The sequence below is a fragment of the Chiloscyllium plagiosum genome, chromosome 7 (assembly GCF_004010195.1).
Source record: "Chiloscyllium plagiosum isolate BGI_BamShark_2017 chromosome 7, ASM401019v2, whole genome shotgun sequence".
NCBI classification, from domain to species: Eukaryota; Metazoa; Chordata; class Chondrichthyes; order Orectolobiformes; family Hemiscylliidae; genus Chiloscyllium; species Chiloscyllium plagiosum.
The window spans coordinates 93,882,589-93,900,517 of NC_057716.1; the positions used below are offsets into that span (position 1 = coordinate 93,882,589).

General features: G+C 41.6%; 1 protein-coding gene across 1 annotated transcript in view; it reads left to right on the plus strand.

Annotated features, from left to right (window-relative positions):
- LOC122551779 (contactin-associated protein-like 5) overlaps positions 1 to 17,929 on the plus strand; it is an 879,926-nt gene that overhangs the window by 682,777 nt on the left and 179,220 nt on the right. The window contains exon 20 of the mRNA XM_043694242.1: positions 15,199 to 15,332. Coding sequence (XP_043550177.1) covers positions 15,199 to 15,332 — 134 coding nt within the window. The remainder of the gene's footprint in view (positions 1 to 15,198; positions 15,333 to 17,929) is intronic.

A 17,929-nucleotide genomic window follows, 5' to 3' on the forward strand; every position in this document is an offset into this window, starting at 1 on the left:
TTCGGAAGAAGTAACAGGAATGCAGAGTACTGGGCTAATGGTAAAATTCTTGACAGTGTAGATGAGCAGGGAGATCTCAGTGTCCTGGTGCATAAATCCCTGAAAGTTGCCACCCAGTTTTATAGGGTTGTTAAGAAGGCATATGGTGTGTTGGCATTTATTGGTAGGGGGATTAAGTTTGGGAGCCACGAGGTCATGCTTCAGTTGTACAAGACACTGGTAAGGCCGCACCTGGAGTATTGCCTGCAGTTCTTGTCACCGCGTTATAGGAAGGATGTGGAAGCTTTGGAAAGGGTTCAGAGGACATTTACTAGGATGATGCCTGGTATGGCAGGAAGGTCTAATGAGGAAATGCTGAGGGAACTGAGGCTGTTTTCATTGGAGAGAAGAAGATTGCAAAGTGACTTAATCGAGACATATAAGATAGTCAGAGGGTTAGGTAGGGTGGACAGTAAGAGCATTTTTCCTTGGATGGTGAACATAGCTTAAATTGAGGGGTGATAGACTAAGGACAGATATTTGGGGTAGTTTCTTCACTCAAATTGTATGTGTGTGGAACAGCCAGCCTGCAACAGTAGTAGACTTGATGAGGTTAAGGACATTTAAATGGGCATTGGACACACATATGGATACTAATGGAACGTTGTAGGTTAGGTGGGCATCAGATCATTTTCACAGATCGGCGCAACATTGACGTCCAAAGAGCCTGTACTGCGCTGTAACATTCTATGTTCTATGTGTTTATCACATCAGAAAGACTTGACATCTACAGTTTTTCAAAACTAGAGAGGCTGTTCACTCAGTAAATATTATTTAATACAATGTTAAAAACCCAGTTGGACTTCATTCAAAAAAAATATTTGCAGCAGTTTTCACAGCAATTTAGAAAGGTCACCTTAGAATAAATGTGGATGTTGGCATAAATTCAAAGGATAGCTAGAGGCTTCTAACTAGGCACTTTAACAATGAATCCTGTGGAACAACAGGGAAGTGCTGACAGCAATACTTGATTTTCCCATTTCCACTGTGTGTGTCAATGTTAGAAGACACTGTTAGTTTCACAACTATAATTTTAATGGAATCCCTACAGCTTGGAAGCAGGTCATTTGGTCCATTGAGTCCACACCGACCCCCCAAAAAGCTTCCCACCCAGAATTAGCCTTCCCATCACCAAACCCTATCCCTGTAACCACTGCATTTCCCATTGATAATCCACCTTGCCTGCACATCTGTGAACAGTATGGGCAATTTAGCACAGCCAATCCACCTAAACTGCACATCTTTGGACTGGGGGAAGAGAGCACCCAGAGAGCACCCAGAGGAAATCTGCACAGACATGGGAGAAACATGCAAATTCCACACAGACAGCCACCTGAGGGTGGAATCAAACCTGAGTCCCTGGTGCTGTGAGGTAGCAGTGCTAATCACTGAGCCACATATGACATATGATAAGGTAATGCTTCTGAATGTGTTAATGTAGCAGAATGTATTAGTATCACCCAATCTGATTTGTGTATGAGGCTAACCTGCAGTTTAAAGTAGCACCAACAGTTTGGGTTTGATCTCCATTCCAGTTGAGGTAGACTTGGAACTGATTCCCTCAAACTGCACAAGGTCATGACAAACCAGTAGTGACAATTGATGCCAAGAAAACAGATCAGAAAAAAAGCAATAGGCCAAGGACCTGCCTTCAATTAACAATTAATATCTGATCAGAGAACAACTTAAAATAATTTAACATCATTCATCAGTAATGATCTACCCATCAATAAATCCACGCGAAGCCTTTTGACTACTTCTACTTGATAATGCTGTATATGACTTCCAACTTATGTTCATCTAAATCTGTCTGGAAGTATGAGTTTGTGCAAGGAAGCGAGTCCATTTGAGATGAATTGATTGTAATAATGTGAACACCAATTGCAAGTAAAAATGTTTCTTTTCCTGAACCGAGTTCAAATAACAGAACTTAATTCTTCCTCCATTCAAATCTGTTACAAGCCTGTTGAATGCTCTGTGTTCACCTTTGATTCCAATGCCATTTTAATGGGCTCTTGTTACACAGTGGTAGCGTTCCTACTTCTGGGCCAGGATGCCTGAGTTCCACAGCCAACTGCTCCAGAATTGTGTAAAACAGCTGTGGACAGGTTGTTTAGAAAATACTTGTGAAAGCTGGCAAAACATATTTCCCTGGAAGTTTAAGCAAAAAGATTGCTCTGTTTCACTTTGTAGGCAGTAATTATACATCCAAATTTTCACTTCACCAATACACAAATAACTCAGAACATTCATTGTGAGTGTCCATTTCTTTTTAACACAACTGTCCTCTTTAAGATAATCAGTTGCTTTAAATAATAATGTTTTAAAGGTAAAATTGGCATAGTCCTACCAGACCATAGCTCTGTTCTCTTATTGGACAAAAAGAGACAGACTCTCAGGTGTTGGTTTAACCTGAGGTTCTCCATGCTTCAGGTGAAGGGAGACGCTGAGAAGTGGAGTCTGTAACGGTAACCATAGCATCACTCTGCATCTCAAGCCACTTGTTCAGCCAACTGAGCTAAACAAACCCGAAAGGGGTTTTGTTGTGGAATTTTTGTTCCTAATTCTGCAGTGCATGATATGTAAATATTGACCTTTTTGCTTAGAGAGTTTACTGGATTGTGCAACCGACAAGAACATCACAATGTAAGATCAGAAATCCATGTGTTCATGATTTATTTGATATGTGATATCTTCTCTGATGGTTATGTAGTATAATTCCAAATAAATGTTCTGACTTGTTGCATTTTACAAGACATTCAAACCTAGAAATTACTGTCAATTTTCTGGTCAGCACAGCTAGTTGGTGTCAAAGTGTTTTCAAGTGCCCTTTCACAAACTGCATGCAAGCTGCATTTTATGAATTATAATGAGTTGAATATTGACAAAGACAAGATTTCTTGATTTTCTCACAGAATTGCTTTGAAGAACAAAAGGATTTGAAGATCACCCATGTAAACTATAAAATAAACACAGTATTTTGATTTTAAGAAAGATCATCTATATTTTGAATTTGGAACATTTATAATAGATTTTTTTTAGTTTAGGCTTGTGAGGGTTGAGTTATTCAGTGTTTCTTCTTTTAGCATTTTTGTTTTCCCAATTCAACTCTCCATTCCTGTCAGAGTCGCAGAGTCATACAGCATGAAAACAGACCCTTTGCTCCAAACAGTCCACACCAACCATGTTCTCAAACTAAACTAACCCATCTGCCTGCCCTTGGCCCATATCCCTTCTGAAATAACTGCTGAGAGGCCGGGATCCCGTCACCAAGTCACCCTTTATTTACTTGTGCACATACACTGGCTGTGACCCTCCAACTCAGAGTCAGTCCCTTCACCTGAGGGGATTCTAAATCCCCTGTTTGTATTGGTCAACCAGCGCTCCCTGATTGGCCCAGGTTAACAACCCCAATCAAGGATCTCATAATCAGCAGGATCCACCCAACTCCAATCACTATACCTCCAAACTTCCCTATTCATGAACTTATCCAAATGTCTTTTAAGCGTAACTGTACCTGCATCCATCACTTTCTCTGGCAGTTCATTCCACACACAAATCACTCTCTGTGTATAAAAGTTGTCCGTTACATCCCCTTTAAACCTTTCTCCTCTCACCTTACAAACATGCCCCCTCATTTTGAACTCACCCACCATAGCGAAAAGACCCTTGTCATTCACCTTATTTATACCTGTCATGATTTTATAAACCTCAATAAAGCGGCACTTGAACCTCCCATAGCCCAATGAAAGGACAGCCAGCCTTTCCAGTCTAGTTTTATATTTCAAACCCTCCATTCATGGCAATATCTGCTAACAGCTTATTCCAAGCCATCCCCTGAAATGTTTGGAATTAAAAGGACCATTCCTTCAGTCCTACTATTAGCTTTTAAATATTAAACAGATGGAAATATTGTGCTGTGTACCCATGATTTACAAAATGTTATCTGTCTGTGCCCAATTAGCTCTGGAATGCAAACTCATTTAGTAGCCAAAATCTTAACTGCATAACAAAAACAGAAATTGCTGGAGAAACTCAGCAGGTCTGGCAGCTTCTCTAGAGAGGGAGCAGAGTTGACATTTTGAGTCCAGTGACCCTTCTTCAGAACTCAATTCTGAGGAAGGGTCACTGGACTCGAAACATTATCTCTGCTTTCTCTCCACAGATATTGCCAGACCTGCTGAGTTTTTTCCAGCAATTTCGGTTTTTTTTTTATAGATCTTCAACACGATTGAGGGGGGACCTGATTGAGGTTTATAAAATCATGAAGGGTATAGAGGTTGAGGGGGGACCTGATTGAGGTTTACAAAATCATGAAGGGTATAGACAGGGTGGATAGAGACAAGCTTTTTCCCAGGGTGAAGGATTCAATAACTAGAAGTCATGCTTTCAAGGTGAGAGGTGGGAAGTTTAAGGGGGATACACGCGGCAAGTACTTCACACAAAGGGTGGCGGGTGTTTGGAACGCATTGCCAGCAGAGGTGGTAGAGGCAGGCACAGTAGGTTCATTTAAGATGTGTCTGGATAAATACATGAGTAGGTGAGGAGTAGAGGGATACAAATGTTTAGGAATTGACCAACAGGTTTAGACAGTACATTTGGATTGGCACAGGCTTGGAGGGCCGAAGGGCCTGTTCCTGGGCTGTAAATTTTCTTTGTTCTTTGTTCTTTTTGTATTCATAGCTCTTTATTTTACTTTGATTGTGTGTGGGGCTATGGTTTTTTATTTGAGTTTTTCTGGTGCCAGCGCATGCTTAGTATATTTAAGAGATTCTCTTGCCAGGAACAAAGGAACTGATTGGTTTCTAGGTGTCAGTAGAAGGCTCTTGGGGTCTGATGACCTTATGCCTTTCCATGTTGGTAGGTAGTAAGACATTCTTTTGATTGCTTGAGTCACATCCATTGGTGTAATGACTTCCCACTCCAGTCACCTTCTGTCAAATAATTTCGGGTTAGGTACACCAGGGACCTTCTTGTTAAAGATCTCAGCTCCTAAGTAGGGAACCAAGTTGGTTTCCTGATCAGCATGCTCCTATTGCTTCATTGTTAATCCACTCTCTCTTTGAAGCATTACTCAAACAGTAAATCGAAATAAGAGCTAAGTAAGATTTGAGTCTAAGGGATAGAAATGTCTTTTCTGCCGTGTGTAGGTTTTCTGGACTTCAGACAAAGTGATTGATCAATTAATGAGCTCCGACTACCAGAAAGAATCATATGTATTATGTTGGTAAATCTGAAGCAATCCCAACTTGTAAACAAGTGTTAAATATAGGACCAGATGGGTTCCAGTGAGCAGAAATTGGGATATTCTGAATGCTGCAAACTCAACTTTTATAAGTGGCTAGATTAGAGTAGTGCTGGAAAAGCACAGCAGGTCAGGCAGCATCCGAGGAGCAGGAAAATCGACGTTTCGGGCAAAAGCTCTTCATCGGGAATAGAGGCAGGGTGCCTGCAGAGTGGAGAGATAAATGAGAGGGGGGTGGGGGTGGGGAGAAAGTAGCATAGAGTACAATAGATGAATGGGTTGGGGATGGAGGTGATAGGTCAGACAGGAGGTTGGGGGAAGGTAGCAAAGAGTACAATAGGTGAATGGGGGTGGGGACGAAGGTGATAGGTCAGAGAGGAGGGTGGAGTGGATAGGTGGAAAGGAAGATAGGCAGGTAGGACAGGTCAGGAGGGCGGTGCTGAGCTGGAAGGCTGGAGCTGGGGTGAGGTGGGGGAAGGGGAAATGAGGAAACTGGTAAATGACAGACTCTGAAAAGTCTGAGGGTTCAAGAGTTTTAGGGCCAAGTACAATGAAAGGGGTGTGGTCAGTTCTCCCAGCTCAGCTTCTCTCTGGTTTGTTGTTTTTAGTAGTAGTGTGGGAAAGCTGCTGGACCGAGAAGCAGGTCCAGGCTGGTACTCTCTCTGACCGCTATCCTGTAAGAACTTGTGTTTGATTTTACCTTTTATGCCAAGGGATCTTTATGGGGATTGTTGTAAGTATTTGGAAAAACATCATTAAGTTGCGATAGTCTGTTGGGTTTTTGGATAGGATAAGTATTCAGTATTCTGTTTTCTGTTTGTACATCATTCGGTAGTCTTATAAACACATTCTGTTTTGTTTAAAACTAAGTGGTTTGACCACCTGATTCTCTCCTGGAATATCTGCATTACACCTGCTTAAAACAATTAGCAAAGTTAGCATCTGAGCTAATTTCTTGAAAGGTTTTGAGGCGTCTGGCCTGGTCCATAACAGTCTGTATTTCCTTACTTTCTCCAAAATCGTTCAAAGCACCTCATCCAGTCTTGGTCCCTTGTTAATTTTAAAAACCAGCAATCTATCCAAGACATCTTCCTTCTTAATTTTTATCTTTCAGGACAGAGTTCCTTTCTCTGTCACTATGACCTGAGCAGCACTTTCGTAAAGACAGGTACAAAGCACTCCCTAAATAACTCAACCCTTCCCCTGCTTCCAGGCGAAAGTGAGGACTACAGATGCTGGAGATCAGAGTCAAGATTAGAGTGATGCTGGAAAAGCACAGCAGGTCAGGCAGCATCCGGAGAGCAAGAGAGTCGACGTTTTGGGCAGGAGCCCTTCATCAGGAAAACAATGAAGAGCTCCTGCCCGAAATGTGGATTATCTTGCTCTGCGGATGCGCCTGACCTGCTGTGCTTTTCCAGCACCACTCTAATCTTGATCCTTCCCCTGCTTCTGTCTGTAAATTCTCCCTTTGGTTTCTGATATTGACTTTCCTCCTCCTTTAACCACTCTTGCTGTTTATATGTTGAGAATAACTTGCGGTTTCCCTTCATATTAGCTACTAGACCTTTGTCATAGCTCCTCTTTGATTTTCCGATTTGCTTTTTAACCTCCTCATCAGCCTTTAGCATTTCTTTGGATTCTAAATTGTATTCCTGCCTTACACTTGTCATAAGCACACCTCTCCTTTCCAGTGCTAATTTCTACCTCCCTTGTTATCCAAGGAATTCTGGATTTGTTTGTCCTACCTTTTGCATGAGGCAAAAAAAACCTCAATGTACTCAAATAGAGTCATAGAGTCATAGAGATGTACAGCATTGAAACAGACCCTTCGGTCCAACCCGTCCAGGCAGACCAGATATCCCAACCCAATCTAGTCCCACCTGCCAGCACCCTGCCCATATCCCTCCAAACCTTTCCTATTCATATACCCATCCAACTGCCTCTTAAATGTTGGAGTTGTACCAGCCTCCAGCACTTCCCCTGGCAGCTCATTCCATACACGTACTACCCTCTACGTGAAAAAGTTGCCCCTTAGGTCTCTTTTATATCTTTCCCCTCTCACTCCAAACCTATGGCCTCTAGGTCTAGACTCCCCCACCCTAGGGAAAAGACTTTGTCTATTTACCATATCCATGTCCCTCATAATTTTGTAAACCTCTATAAGGTCACCCCTCAACCTCCGACGCTCCAGGGAAAACAGCCCCACCCTGTTCAGCCTCTCCCTATAGCTCAAATCCTCCAACCCTGGCAACATCCTTGTAAATCTTTTCTGAACCCTTTCAAGTTTCACAACATCTTTCCGATAAGAAGGAGACCAGAATTGCATGCAATATTCCAAAAGTGGCCGAAGCAATACCTGTACAGCCGCAACATGACCTCTCAACTCCTGTACTCAATACTATGACCAATAAAAGAAAGCATACTAAATGCCTTCTTCATTATCCTAACTACCTGCAACTCCACTTTCAAGGAGCTATGAACCTGCCCTCCAAGGTCACTTGTTCACCAACACTCCCTAGGGCCTTACCATTAAGTGTATAAGTCCTGCTAAGATTTGCTTTCCCAAAATGCAGCACTTTGCATTTATCTGAATTGAACTCCATCTGCCACTTCTCAGCCCATTGGTCCATCTGGTCCAGATCCTGTTGTGATCTGAGGTAACCCTCTTCACTGTTCACTACACCTCCAATTTTGGTGTCATCTGCAAACTTACGAACTGTACCTCTTATGCTCACATCAAAATCATTTCTGTAAATGACAAAAAGTAGAGGACCCAGCACCAATCCTTGTGGCACTCCACTGGTCACAGGCGTCCAGTCTGAAAAACAACCCTCCACCATCACCCTCTGTCTTCTACCTTTGAGCCGGTTCTGTATCCAAATGGCTACTTCTCCTTGTATTCCATGAGATCTAACTTTGCTAATCAGCCTCCCATGGGGAAACTTGTTGAAGCCTTACTGAAGTCCATATAGATCACATCTACCTCTCTGCCCTCATCAATCTTCTTTCTTACTTCTTCAAAAAACTCAATCAAGTTTGTGAGACATGATTTCCCACGCACAAAGCCATGTTGACTGTCCCTAATCAGTACTTGCCTTTCCAAATACACGTACATCCTGTCCCTCAGGATTCCCTCCAACAACTTGCCCACCACCGAGGTCAGGCTCACCAGTCTATTGTTCCCTGGCTTGTCCTTACCACCCTTCTTAAACAGTGGCACCACGTTTGCCAACCTCCAGTCTTCCGGCACCTCACCTATGACTATTGATGACACAAATATCTCAGCAAGAGGCCCAGCAATCACTTCCCTTGCTTCCCACAGAGTTCTCAGGTACACCTGATCAGGTCCTGGGGATTTATCCACCTTTACCCGTTTCGAGACATCTAGCACTTCCTCCTCTGTAATCTGGACATTTTGCAAGATGTCACCATCTATTTCCGTACAGGATATCTTCCATATCCTTTTTCACAGTAAATACTGATACAAAATGGGGTGGTACGGTGGCACAGTGGTTAGCACTGCTGCCTCACAGCGCCAGAGACCCGGTTTCAATTCCTGCCTCGGGCAACTGTCTGTGTGGAATTTGTACATTCTCCCCGTGTCTGCGTGGGTTTCCTCCAGGTGCTCCAGTTTCCTCCCACAGTCCAAAGGTGTGCAGGTTAGGTGAATTGGTCATGCTAAATTGCCGGTAGTGTTAGGTGAAGGGGTAAATGTAGGGGAATGGGTTTGGGTGGATTACTCTTTGGAGGTCGGTGTGGACTTGCTGGGCCGAAGGACCTATTTCCACACTGTAGGGAATCTAATCAAAATACTCATTTAGTATCTCCCCAGTTTTCTGCTGCTCCACACAAAGGCCACCTTGCTGATCTTTGAGGGGCCCTATTCTCTCCCTAGTTACCCTTTTGTCCTTAACGTATTTGTAAAAACCCTTTGGATTCTCCTTAATTCTATTTGCCCAAATTATCTCATGTACCCTTTTTGCCCTCCTGATTTCCCTACTCCTACTTCCTTTATACTCCTACTTCCTTGATACTTTTCTAAGGATTCACTCGATCTATCCTGTCTATACCTTACATATGCTTCCTTCTTTTTCTTAACCAAATCCTCAATTTCTTTAGTCATCCAGCATTCCCTATACCTACCAGCCTTCCCTTTCACCCTGACAGGAATAGACTTCTCTGGATTCTCGTCATCTCATTTCTGAAGACTTCCCATTTTCCAGCCGTCCGTTTACCTGCGGACATCTACCTCCAATCAGCTTTCGAAAGTTCTTGCCTAATACCGTCAGAATTCTCCAATTTAGAACTTCAACTTTTAGATCTGGTCTATCCTTTTCCATCACTATTTTAAACGAATAGAATTAAGGTCGCTGGCCCCAAAGTGCTCCCTCACTGACACCTCAGTCACTTGCCCTGTCTTATTTCCCGAGAGTAGATCAAGTTTTGCACCTTCCACATATTGAATCAGAAAATTGTCTTGTACGCATTTAAGAAATTCCTCTCCATCTAAACACTATGGCAGTCCCAGTCATTGTTTGGAAAGTTTAAATCCCCTACCATACCCACCCTATTCTTCTTACAGATAGCTGAGATCTCCTTACAAGTTTGTTTCTCAATTTCCCTCTGAGTATTAGGGGGGCTATAATACAATCCCAACAAGGTGATCATCCCTTTCTTATTTCTCAGTTCTACCCAAATAACGTCTCTGGATGCATTTCTGGGAATATCCTCCCTCAGCACAGCTGTAATGCTATCCCTTATCAAAAATGCCACACATCCCCTCCTCTCTTGCCTCCCTTTCTATCCTTCCTGTAGCATTTGTATCCTGGAACATTAAGCTGCCAGTCCTATCCATCCCTGAGCCATGTTTCTGTAATTGCTATGATATCCCAGTCCCATGTTCCTGACAATGCCCTGAGTTCATCTGCCTTCCCTGTTAGGCCCCTTGCATTGAAATAAATGCAGTTTATTTTACTGTTAGGCCCCTTGCATTGAAATAAATGCAGTTTATTTTATTAGTCTTCCTTGTCCCCACCTGCCCTGACTGTTTGACTCACTTCTGTTCTCAACTGCACCAGTCTCAGATTGATCTCTTTCCTCATTATCTCCCTGCCCCCCCCCCCCCCCCCCCCCCCCACCAAACCCCCCTCTGCAAATCCTCCTGAGCAGCTCTATCAAATTTCCCTGCCAGTATATTAGTCCCCTTCCAATTTAGGTGCAATCCGTCCTTCTTGTACAATCCGTCCTTCTTCTACCCCAAAAGAGATTCCAATGATCCAAAAATGTGAATCCTTCACCCATACACCAGCTCTTCAGTCATGCATTCATCTGCTCTATCCTCCTATTCCTGCCCTCACTAGCTTGTAGCACTGGGAGTAATCCAGATATTACTACTCTCGAAGACTTCTTTTTTACATTTCTGCCTAACTCTCTGTAATCTCCCTTCAGAATCTCAACCTTTTCCCTTCCTACGTCGAAGGTTCCAAAGTGGACCATGACCTCTTGTTGGCCCCTCTCCCCTGTGAGAACATTCTGCACCCTCTCTGAGACATCCTTGATCCTGGTACTAGGGAAGCAACAACCATTCTGCTTTTTCGCTGTTGGCCACAGAAATGTCTGTCTGTACCTTGGACGACAGAATCCCCTAACACAATTGATTTCTTGGAAGCCGACGTACCCCTCATTGCATTAGAGCCAGTCTCAATACCAGAAACCTGGCTGTTCGTGCTGCATTCCCCTGAGAATCCACCACCCCCTACATTTTCCAAAACAGCATACCTGTTTGAAATGGGTATATTCACAAAAGACTCCTGCCCTAAGTGCCATCTCTCTTACCCTTCCTGGAGTTAACCTATCTATGTGACTGTATCTGAGACTTTCCCCCCTTCCTATAACTGGCATCCATCACATGCTGTTGCTGTTGCAAATTCCTCATTGCTCCCAATATGCTTTTTGAAGGTGGCTCATTGCTCAGTTACTGATCTTCCCCCAACAATCTATTCCAATCTATCATATTCAACTCTGTCCAGCCCCTTTGAAGTCAGCTCTCTGCCAATTGATTTTTCTTAACTTTGGTTTATTGCATCTTATTCTCCAACGCCAATGTGAACCGTATCACACAGTGAGCACTGTCTCCTAAATATTTCCCACTGGTACTTAATCTACTTGGCCCACATCAGTTCCAAGAACCAGGTCCAATAATGTATCTTTCCTGATGGACTGGACACATCTGCAGTAGGAAACTCGTTCCATTCCAATCCAGGCAAACTACAGAGGGCTGTCGAGAACTGGGGTCTTAAATGTATTCATGGATGAGATAAACAAATTTATAAGCATTTGTGGAATTTAGAGTTACAGGGAAAAGGCAGGAACGTGGAGTTGAGGATTATTAGGTTAGCTATGATCTCTTTAAATGATCGAGCAGACTGAATGCACTCAATGGGCCTACTCCTGCTCCTAGAGCTTAAAGTTTTATCATCTTATGGTCTCTCTCTCTCTCTTTCTCTCTCTCTTCAGATACAGTGTAAGCATGTTCCCATTTACATTGGTATCCGCACGAATTGTCATGTTGAGGGCAAAATAAAAAACTTTAGGGAGTTTTTTTTGTTGGCAAAGCGTTCTTCTTTGTTCTTCTTGCAATGTCCTCTCTTCCACTAGTCCAAAAACACTCTTTCACTTCTGTCTTTCTCTATGATGGAAGATCAATGACCTGAGGCATTCATTCTTTTTCCACAGATGCTGCCTGACCTACTGAGGGTTTTTTTTTGACACTTTCTCTTTTTATGTCAGATTTCCAGCATCCAAGGTCTTTTTTTTTAAATTATATCACCACAGTTGAAGTGTTAGCTTAGATTTTGTATCACTGGGACTTAAATCCACAATCTTCTGACTCAGAGGTGTAAATGCTAACATTGAAACACAGTTGATTCTGAATGATTTGTCAGTCATACTATTCTCTGCATTCTTGTCTCTAACTCTTCTCTTATTGCTGTGTAATTTTGCAATATCTGTTTGCCATCATAGTATTGATATGTTAAATATGGCCTGACAGATTGATGCAAAATCCTCTCAATTAGTTCATTTCTACTTTATATTGTGGAACCGATGAAATGAATATCGTAAAGTTCTATGTTCTTAAAATCATACTTCACAGGTCCAAAAACATCAGAATTTAATCCTAATACAAAGAACCTTGAATAGTACAGCACAGGAATGGACGCTTCAGTTCATGATGTTGTGCCAAATATGATGCCAAATTAAACTAATCCCTTCTGCCTGTCCTTGGTCCATATCCCTCCATTTTTTTGCATATTCATGTGCTTATCTAAAAGTACCTTTAATCGCTCCTGTTGTATCTGCCTCCACCATCACCCCTGTCGGCCTGTTCCACACTCCTACCACTCTCTATGTAAAAAACGTACCCCTCACATCTCCTTTGACCACTCCCCTTCTCACCTTGAATGCATGCCCCCTAGTATTAGACATTTAATAGGTTTTTAATCCAAGAAAAGGAAGAATAAATGATCAAATTATTTAAAACAAGTTTAATTGAAGCCTTATATTTCCAAAGCACCAACTAATGTTTCAGCACATTGAATTACTTCAGGTGTTGTTGACTTTTACTTAGTCATAAGGCACGCTTCTTTGTCCATCTGTACAAGAAGCAATTCAAATGCCAACTAGCCTGCTTCTACTTAATGTTATGCAACACTTTTTATGTTAAGTTGTTGACAGCGAGTGGTGTCACCAGCTGCCTCACAGGATGTTTGGCTGATGTGTTTTTCACAGTTGAGTGCTATATTGTCAGGTTGGTTGCATTCCTGGATGTTACATCATTGCTGTGCCAATGCATTAGTACCTCTGCCAGTCTGGTTTCTGTTTGGCACATATTTCAATCATAGGCACTTTTCCTAACTGTGTGAAGAATTTGAAGTCCTCTAAATTTTATTTAAAAGTAACCTTAAAGTTGTTGTTGGTAAGGAATAGGAGCAAGAGTAGGCCATTCAGCCGGATGAGCTTGCTATGCCACTCAATAATTCATCTGCTTGTTATCTCTTTCCACTTTCTCACCTGTCCTCCAGAACCTACTCACTTTTTGATCAAAAATCTATCTAACCTACAGCCTTTTAATGATTAACATATAACTATTTAATGATATAAGAATAACTTGCTCCTTGCAGTCAGGAGATCTAACAGCTTTAAAGAACATAGAACTTAGAAGACTTAGAGCGGCACGGTGGCTCAGTGGTTAACACTGCTGCCTCACAGCACCAGGGACCAGGGTTCAATTCCCATCTCGGGCAGCTGTCTATGTGGAGTTTGCATATTCTCCCCATGTCTGCATGGATTTCCTCCAGGTATCTCCGGTTTCCTCCCACAGTTCAAAGATGTGCAGGTTAGGTGAATTGGCCATGCTAAATTGCCCATAGTGTTAGGTGCATTAGTCAGGGGTAAATGTAGGGGAATTGGTTTGGGTGGGTTGCTCTTCGGAGGGTTGGTGTGGGCCTGTTTCCACACTGTGGGGGATCTAATCTAATAACACAGTACATGCCCTTCGGCCCTCAATGTTGTGCCAGCCTCTTAGCCTACTCTAAGATTAAATTGTTCCCTTTCTCTATAAAGGAGAGGGTTTTTGGCATAATTAGCAGGGTATTTGCCACACTAATTCTGACTTTTAATAGTCTTTACTGGTTTCATGGAAAATTAACATACAAAATCAGCAAGCTCAAAGAAAGGCAATGGATGAGGTGTCTTTTGTATAAGGGAAGCTCCTGAATGCTGTAAATTGGCCAGCAATTTTTGAAGTTTTGTAGTTCATTGAGAACTACATTCCCTGGATGGTCAGTTCAGTTGGCTGCACGGTTGGTTTGCAAAGTCATGTGATGCCTGGGTTCAAATCACACACCTCCTGAGGTTACCATGAAGGAATTTCCTTCTCAACCTCTCCCTTCCCCTGAGGTGTAGCAGTCTTCCAGTTAAATCACTACCAATGGTCCCTTTCCAATGAAAGAGAAGACCTATGGCCTGTTAAGAGTATGGCAATATGACTTGAGTCCCCATCCTCTGAGAGAGCTGATTTTGCAGATTAATCTTAAAACACTTTTCCAAAAGGTTGTCCCCAACAAAGACACTTCTAAGAATTTCCCTTTTAGTAGTGCAACCCAACTCTCAATCACATCCTTCCTGAACTTTGTTAGATACTATTAGCTATACACTTGTACATTCAATTGATGAGATGAGATGGGGAAAATGATGCACAAGTAATTAAAAGTCAATTTTATATCTTTGCATTTGTGTATTGTTTCCAAAAAAAGGACAAACTCTCAAGCAGCATGATTTTCAACCTTCTTAATAAACTTTTGAGCACCCAAACCTGGATCACATTGAGATTTCCATGCTGTACTAATTTACACCAATTATTTCAAACTTACAAGCACTTAAAAAATGTTAAAAGTATTGTTCTGTCTTGAGGCATCCCCAACGATTCTACTTTTGTCTTCCTGAGACATATGAGAAGTAGATATTTTGTTGTGAATCCCATACTTTAAAGAGGTAGATACAATTACACTGCGTTACAGTCCACAGCATAATAAATCTGCTGAGCTAATTGAGCATTTTACTTTTGAACACGTTCATATTGAATGGTAGGTTATTAGTGTGAAGTACCATTTGTATAGAAAATATAAACAGACAAATGAAAATAAATGACAAATACAAAATCTAACTAACTTACAGTGTTATACATAGTAGAATTTTCACATTAGGACAAACCTTAATACTTGAATGTGTTATTTTTACAAAATTATATTTTTCTGAATATAAGTACACACCCGATATTTGGATTTTGACCTATGTTTAGCCTCTTAACCAGATTATATCTCTCCAATTGAAATCGATCAATTCTTTCCTTCCAGGGAGTTTTCAAATAAGATACAAACTGGACGGCGATAACGATCCTGTTTTCTTGAGTATTGATACCAGAAACTGGGCAAATGGCCAGGTTCATAGTGTCAAGATCGATCGAGAAGGGCAAGCCATCTACATTCAGGTAATATACAGCATTAAGTATTTGACTTCATAGGAGCAACTCTGTGGCCATGTAAATAATATAAATGCTATATAAATTCCAGATCCTAAAGGTATAGGCTATGTAATAATCTTGAATATAGTCAGTGAATATAGTTAGTTGAATATATGAGTCAGTGCGTTCAAAGTAATTACATCCAGAGAATTTATGCTTTGTGATATAGTAAGGTTGTGAAATACATCATAAAAATACAAGTGCTTGTTTTTCCTCCACTCCTTTTCTCTTTAAGGCAAACAAAATTTCTCTTGGGCAGCTTGCCAGGAGTTCTTTGTGATCTGAACTTCAGAAATAGAATTAACCAGTACCTGCTGATCCAGACTTGTTGATCCAGGCAATGATTAAATTGTAGAAAAGCTCATATTTTACCACTTTGTGCCCAAATATTCAATCTCACAGTCTTTGTGCTTTCAGCAACAGCCAAAATTGTCTTGGCAAGACATTTGTCATTGTGACAGCTACCTTTAGCTGCTTGCATGCTGTAGCCATGCTACATAGTGTTAGAAAAGACACAAAAGGAGACTCTCATGAAGGTTCAGAGGAAAGACCACAATCTCTAAACCTCACAGACAAGAAAGAGCCCAGATTAGATCCCTAGCCTTGATGCTTAATGTGGAGATGACTGTTCATATGAGAATAATCATCTATTGTATGGAGGATGGAAATGAGTTAGAATTTTCTGACATTCATTATGGGGAGGCATTGGCCTGGTGGGTATTAATTAATCTAGAGATCCAGATAATATTCTAGGAATCAGTGTTCAAATCCCACCATGGCAGATGGTAAATTTTAAATCCAATAAAAATCTAGAATCAAGTGTCTAATGATGACCCATGAAACCATTGCTGATAGTTGGGGAAAACAACACACCGAGTTCACTGATGTTATTTTGGGAAGGAACTGCTATTCTTACCTGTTCTGGCTGACATGTGACTCCAGACTCATAGTAATGTGGGTGACTCTTAACTGTCCTCTGGGCAATTAGGGATGGTCAATAAATGTTGGCCTAGCCAGCGACACCCTCATTCTGTCAATGTATTTTTTTTTAAAATGCACGATGATAAGCTCTACTAGCACAAAGTAACTGTATGGAGAAATATTGGAAACATGTTCTACTTTTTAAATTTGAAGAGTTGTGGGATAATACATTGAACAGCTCCACTACTAATTCTATGTGGCTGTGCTAGTTCAGAGAACCGTGATGGCATAATTAGATGTGCATCTGTAGCAAGAAAGCCATATGACTGAGAAAGCCCTGTGAGCAGATTCTGGTATTTAAGTCACTGGAGTGAAAAAATGCTTAATAATTCATCAAATCATGGCTCTTTTAGAATGCAAAATCTAATTATACCACTTTTCTGAAGTAAGGTAATTAATGGGAGAGACTTGATTTAGTTTGATATTGCTTGTACAGCTCAAAGACTAGTGTGAATTATTAAAACCAGAATGCTCTACTGTAGCTGCTGTGATTTATTTTAATTGGGATGTTCAATACTCAGTGACAATGAATAAAAGCACAGTGTACTAGTTTCACAGTGTGGAAACATGCCCTTTGGACCAAGAAGTCCACACTGACCCTCTGAAGAGTATCCCACGCAAACCCATTCCCCTACCCAATTACTCTACATTTACCCCGAACTAGCACATCCCTAAACACAATGGGCAATTTAGCATGGCCAATTCACCTCACTTGCACATCTTTGTTTCGAGGGAAGGTGTTTGGACTGAGAACTGCATTCTGTAGTTATAGACTAGATGATCTAATAGACATCAGATTTTTGTATATCACAGAATCACAGAATTCTTTTGCCGCAGAAAGACAATGCTGTGCTTGTTAAATGAGCATCAGCACCTAACGCAAAGCTCCTGATATTTTTCCTCAGACACGTGGACATTATTTTTATTCACATATTCATCTGGTGCCTTCTTGAATGCCTCAGTTGAGCTGCCACCACCAGACTTCCAAGCGGCACATTCCTCACCCTAACTACTCATTGAGTGGAAATGTTTTCTTCACTTCATTCTTGCTTCAGTCGGAGATCACACTAAAACTGTGCCTTCTTAGAATCATAGAGTCATAGAGATGTACAGCATGGAAACAGACCCTTCGGTCCAATCTGTCCATGCCTTCATATACCCATCCAAATGCCTCTTAAATGTAGTAATTGTACCAGCCTCCACCACATCTTCTGGCAGCTCATTCAATACACGTACCACCCTCTGCGTGAAAAAGTTGCCCCTTAGGTCTCTTTTATATCTTTCCCCTCTCACCCTAAACCTATGCCCTCTAGTTCTGGACTTCCCAACCCCAAGGAAAAGACTTTGCCTATTTATTCTATCCATGCCTCTCATAATTTTGTAAACCTCTATAAGGTCACCCCTCAACCTCCGACGCTCCAGGGAAAACAGCCCCAGCCTGTACAGCCTCACCCTGCAGCTGAGATCCTCCAACCCTGGCAACATCCTTGTAAATCTTTTCTGAACCCTTTCAAGTTTCACAACATCTTTCCAATAGGAAGGAGATCAGAATTGCACGCAATATTCCAACAGTGGCCTAACCA